This window comes from Coptis chinensis, chromosome 6 (genome assembly GCF_015680905.1).
Source record: "Coptis chinensis isolate HL-2020 chromosome 6, ASM1568090v1, whole genome shotgun sequence".
NCBI classification, from domain to species: domain Eukaryota; kingdom Viridiplantae; phylum Streptophyta; class Magnoliopsida; order Ranunculales; family Ranunculaceae; genus Coptis; species Coptis chinensis.
In genome coordinates, this window is record NC_141461.1 from 45,749,376 (window position 1) to 45,755,644 (window position 6,269).

General features: G+C 41.7%; 2 protein-coding genes across 2 annotated transcripts; both read left to right on the forward strand.

Moving 5' to 3' along the window:
* Window positions 1-217: 217 nt before the first annotated feature.
* On the forward strand, window positions 218-754 carry LOC147493231 (uncharacterized). The gene has a single exon (XM_086567790.1). It carries the CDS (start codon window positions 218-220, stop codon window positions 752-754), a length of 537 nt encoding a protein of 178 aa, XP_086423916.1.
* A 1,528-nt stretch (window positions 755-2,282) lies between these two features.
* Window positions 2,283-2,981, forward strand: LOC147493232 (uncharacterized). Its single transcript, XM_086567791.1, has one exon. It carries the CDS (start codon window positions 2,283-2,285, stop codon window positions 2,979-2,981), a length of 699 nt encoding a protein of 232 aa, XP_086423917.1.
* The last annotated feature ends 3,288 nt before the right edge of the window (window positions 2,982-6,269 follow it).

Below are 6,269 nucleotides of genomic sequence, written 5' to 3' on the forward strand. Positions count from 1 at the left end.
AAAAGATCAAGGGACGCAACTTACTTTTTCCACCACTACCCTTGCCTGAAAACACTAAGTCTACACGTGACAAAAATCTTTGGTGTCACTTCCACAATGATTTCGCCATGAAAGCGGGGAGAGTGTAGATCCCTCAAGGGAAAAAAATGAGAGGCTAGTAGACAAGGGACAATTAGGCGAGTTTGTGCTTTCAAAAGCGGTGAAGCAAAATGTAGCAATGACTAGCCACAATGTCATACTAGCTGGTCATGCCAAAATCAATGATGTTTTCACGAACAAGGCAAAAAAGTGTGAACAACGAGCAAAGTTTGGTTTCTTACGGGAATTTTTTTATCACATCAATAACATTGATTTTGTTGAAGGAATTCGTTCAGAAACCACAGAGCCTGGTCCCCTATGTTTTAGTGATAGAGATCTAATTGGTGTCCATCATCCTCATTATGATGCTGTCGTCATCTCAGCTTTCATTGGATTATGGCGAGTTCAGCGCATCATGATAGATATTGGAAGTTCTGTCAGCGTCATTTTTGCAGGTTGCTACAAGAACATGCAGCTGTCAGAAAATTTAATTACTGCAGAAAGTACTCCAATCATTGGGTTTGACGGAACCGCAACAACTCCAGTAGGAAGAGTCTCTCTACCAGTCACGCTCATGGACAAGTCTATTGACATTGAATTCCTCCTGATGAATTGCAAGTCCCCTTACAATGCAATCCTAGGAAGAGACTGGCTCCACAGCATGGGTATGAAGTGAGTCTCTCTACTTTCACCGGTGATAAAATTCCCATCTCTCGACAAAATTTGTAAGGTCTTGCGGTGACGGATGGCTTCCACACGGTGTCACGAAAAAGTCTTGGATGAATATCGTCAGTCGGATATGCGGGGAAATAAAATTCTCAGTAATTCGCAAGTAGTGTCTAAATCAGAGTCAGCCACGCACAGTATTTATACTGCTAGTTCACAAAATGAAGGACCGCCGACTATCGACCGCCTCTTAGAAGTTCAAATTGGGAATTTAGGCGGACAAACAACTTTCATATCGGCAGAACTGACGGAAAATGAACAAAAAGAAATGGTAGCACTCCTCAGAAAAAACAAAAAGATATTTGCTTGGTCAGTCGAGCAGATCCAGGGATTAGACCAGAGGTTGCATGCCACACACTTGACATGGATCCTACCATCAAGCTAGTTCGGCAGAAGCCTAGGCGCATGGCCCCGGATAGAAAACTCAAAGTCAGAGAGGAAATTGATCGGTTACTCTCAACTCAGTTCATACGACCAGTTTCATATCCGCAGTGGTTGTCTAACGTGGTTGCAGTGCCCAAGAAAGATGGTAAAATGAGAGTGTGCATTGATTTCACGAACCTTAACAAAGCTTGCCCGATTCATCCCTACCCTCTTCCATGAATATCGGAATTGGTAGATGCCACGTCTAGCTACCCACGCTTATCATTTATGGATGCGCATTCGGGATACCACCAGATCCCGCTAGCTGTTAAAGACCAAGAAGCAACTGCATTCATCACTGACCAAGGGATTTTTTGTTACCAAGTTATGCATTTCGGTTTAAAAAACGCAGGGGCTACGTACCAGAGGATGATCAACACCATATTCGGAGATATATTGGGCAAGACAATGGAGGCTTACATTGATGACATGGTTGTAAAATCCAAAGCACGATTGGCGATCACATCTCTCGACTTACAATCGGTTTTTGGCCGAGAATTGGCCGAATTCAACATGCGGCTAAATCCTTTGAAATGTGCTTTCAGACTGATATCAGGAAAATTTCTAGGGTATTTGATGACTCGTCGAGGCATCAAAGCTAACCCAGAACAGATCCGATCCATTCAATCCATGCCCTCTCCAAAAACAAAAAAGGAGATTCAACACGACTTCGTATTTTAAGTAGCACTAAATCGTTTCATCTCTAAATACTCGGACCGGTGTCATCCTTTCTTTCAGACGTTAAAAGACTCAGCAAAGTGGAATGATGATTGTGAAAATGCCTTTCAATCAATTAAGAACTACCTTGTCGCACCACCAATCTTGGCCAGCCCAGCTACAGGGCAAACTGTTGGAGCTTACTTGGCCGCTACAAATACTGCAGTAAGTGCAGTCCTGTTCATCGATGGAGAAGACGGTCGTCCAATCTTCTTCATTAGTAAAACACTAACGGGGGCGGAAAACAGATATTCGAGAATTGAAAAAATTGCTCTAGCCTTGGTTCATGCTACAGACACCTCAAGCCATATTTCCAAGGAAGAGTGATCAAAGTATACATGGAATATCCTCTACGCAAAGTTTTTCGAAGTGCCCAGGAATCAAGTAGACTCGCGGAATGGGACATCTACTTAAGTGCTTATAGCATCCATTTTGAACCTCGCGTTTCAGAAAAGGGTCATGCACTTGCATCCCTAATGGCAGATTTCTCTATTGACAATTTTGTCCCCGAAGTCAACCAAGACAGCAGTATCTATAGCGAAACGGCTATAGTTGGGGGCGAGGAAGCCCTGCCAAAGCATACGGACCCTTCATCCGATTTATGGATTGTTTACATAGATGACTCACACAACAAATCCGGCTCTGGATTAGGATGTGTTTTTATCAAGCCAGATAAATCAACCATTGAGAGCTCAGTTCGTTTTGGGTTCAAGGCCTCCAATAATGTAGCAGAATATGAAGCTGTCATGTACGCAATGCGCACAGCTTTGGACTTAGGAGTTCGAAAATTACAAATTTTCACTGACTCACGGTTGGTGGCAGGGCAATTCTCCGGCTCTTTTGAAGCCCGAGACGATAAAATGGCAGCATACCTAGACTTAATTCACAGACTTGCTCACCAGTTTGAAACCATCCAGATTATACAAAGGCCTAGGAATGATGTTAGACATGCAGATGCCTTAGCATATCTATCCAGCGATGAGACATTGATGGACCAAGACAAGTTAACGTTGATTTCCAGCAAGACCGAGCATTGACTTGTCCTTAGAACAACTTCATGAGACATCTACATCAACGCATGTTGCTTTTTCTATATGGATAGGGAACATATACCATCGGACATTAATATTGTCAATACGAGGAAAAGGAAGTATGATATTCCCTTACAAGACAAGCCCAGTGAAGACGTTTCCCAGAAAGATAGAAACAGGACTCTTCAAGAAAATGATGCAGACTCCTGCCCTATACCTGAAAGTAACGATCAAGGTGACGACGAAATTGCAGAAGAGCCCGACAACTTCACTTACCCAAATGTCGTGGTAGACATTGATGATTGGCGCACACCGGTCATTGCATTTCTACGCAATGGCATAGTCCCTTCAGAACCCAAGATCGCAGATAACGTCAAAAGAGATGCATGGAAAGTTTATACTCGTATCTTCATCCACAGGAACTCTGCAATTGTACAGGAAAGGTAATTCATTGTCTCCTATGCTGAGGTGTCTCACAACACAGGAAGGAGCAGCCGTGCTACAAGAAATCCATGCAGGGATATGTGGAAATCATTCAGGTGGTCGAAGTTTGGCTCATAAGGCAATGACGCAAGGATATTGGTGGCCTTATATGCAATTGGATGCGAAAAACATTTCCCAGACATGTATTCCTTGTCAAAAACACTATCATTTGGGTACTCTTCCAGCCACTGAGCTACACCCGATTTTCTCACCATGGCCATTTGCAAAATGGGGTTTAGACATCATTGGGCCCCTACCTAGAGCTCTAGGGAATGTTCGCTTTCTCCTCATAGCTACAGATTACTTTACCAAGTGGGCAGAAGTACAACCTTTGGTGCACATACAAGCTTCGGACGTCAAACGGTTCCTATGGAAGGATATAATTTGTCGATTTGGTATCCCCATTGAGTTAATATCAGACAATGGAAAGCAATTTGATGCAGAAGAAATACACAGGCTTTGTGTTAGTCTCCATATTCAGCACACTTTTTCTGCACCCTATCATCCCCAAGCAAATGGGAAGGCTGAAGCGACAAATAAATCCATCTTAGCAATCCTCAAACGTCAACTCGAACAAGCTAAAGGCAAGTGGACAAGGGAGTTACCAGCCGTTCTATGGGCGTATAGAACAACTCCAAATTTTCGACAGAATGTCACCATTTAACTTTGGCGTATGGAGCGAAAGCGGTATTACCCACGGAAATTTTTCTTTGGGATGACCAAGACCGCTGCCTTAAATGATGGCCATAAATGGCGAATTAGTAGCTCATTCAAAGGCCAATCTAGATGAAGTCTTGCGAGGAAAGTATTGCTCGTCTCCTCCATTACCAAGCTGCAATGAAGAAGCAATATGACAAGAAGCTTCGCTTGAAAGTTTTTCATCCGGGCGACTGGGTCTTGTGTAGACAATCAAAGATCATCAATGCAGGGAAGCTAGGCGAAAACTGGGAAGGACCTCTTATCATTGACCGTACTACCTCTAAGGGTGCATATTTCCTTCGCACAATTTTGGGAACCCCTCTCCCAAAACCATGGAATGCGTTCCATCTTAGGCATTTTTATCGTTATATTGGTTTCCCATTAGTACAAATGGGTAGCTTGAGTGACAGCTCCTTAATGCATGTCCATGAGACAAACTAGCTATGTTGTTTCAAATTTCAAATCATCAATAAAATTCCATTCTTCCATAGTTGACTTCTTTACTTCCATTCAGCAAGGCACGCATAGTGTATATAAATTCCTCAAAAGCAATGTACAGCAAAGCACTCTAGTTCAGTCACCACCACCTTAGTTTAGGGAGGTTGGTATTTAACCTACACAAATTCAAAGTCGTGATATTTGCGTTTGCAAAACCTTACTCCACGTATCAAAAAGTCGTGGAGTTTGCGTTTGCAAAACCTTACTCCACGCATCAAAAAGTCGTGGAGTTTACGTTTGCAAAACCTTACTCCACGCATCACAAAGTCGTGGAGTTTGCGTCTGCAACACCTTACTCCACGCATCAAGAAATCACGGGGCTTGCATATGCAATATCTTGCCCCACTCACCAGAAAGTCGTGGAGTTAGCATTTACAATACCTTACCCCACTCATCACAAATCATATAGCAATCAAGCGGGAATGACTATATAAATGCAAACTGGTTTATCGTGTCTATCAACAATACGAAATTTCTGTTTCCCAAATTTTACATTATCACCTAGGTGTTCTTCACTATAAAAGAGACTGGGCATGCACCGGCACTTAATTCAAAGCATTCCAATTCCAATAAACAAACAGGCCATACTGGCTAGCAAATTAAAGAAGCTAAACGTTGCAACCTCAAATCGCATTCATCTGAGCAGCTTTAGGTAGTCAAACACCAGGAGTGGCCTAAATTTCCTATTTCCTATTGTTTTTTAAAAAAAAAAAAAAAAAATGATTTGATTCAAGCTCATTATCATGGTGCAAAATATTTCTTAGTTAATACCGGCAAGGGATGCTAATTGGCTTTTACATTATTTGTGGTCTCAGAATTGCATTACATATCAATTTCATGATACTATAAATCTGCATATGCTATACTGTTGGTCGAAAAGTATAGGTTAAAATTAAGTATAACTACATCCTCAATGAAGCAATTGACCAACCTACCACTATTGTACTCAAACAGAAGTCTTGGAAGGTCCATGTGCTCTATTGATGACTTTTAATGGCCACGTATCCTCTAAAATTTAAAATCACTAGTTCCATGTGCTCAATAGATGTGAGCAAATGGTTCATAATTCAGTAGAAATCAAATACTATATCAACTAGAAGATTATGGGGGATCCTCCTACTTACTTAGCTAAACGTGCTCAACAACCCAACAATAATTCGTGAATGCATAAAGTTCATCCAAACAAGATGACACAATCTGCAACACTTTTTTCATTTTTTTTTGTGGTCAAAGTAAAATAGAACAGTAAGATATCTTACTTCTGACATAGAAGTAGCGACTTCGTTAGAACATATACTGCATCTTTGCTATAAGGTCCATGTCCAAGCGAAGCAAGTTTCATAATATCTGCTTCCTCCAGATTCACATCAGCTACCCTACATCACCCACCTTAAATTCGAATCAATCAACATAACTTCACTTGAGTAACGTACAATTACTTTGTACTTTGAAGAAAAGTGGCCTTTTCCAAATTTCCAGTAGCAGCAGTAGCAATAGCAAGAGTATATAGATCCCAAAGAAGACGTGCCATGGCAAGCAACACATCATTGCTAACCTCAGAAGAAGCCCAGACTTACATCGTCCACATGGACCACTCATACAAAGCAGGACATT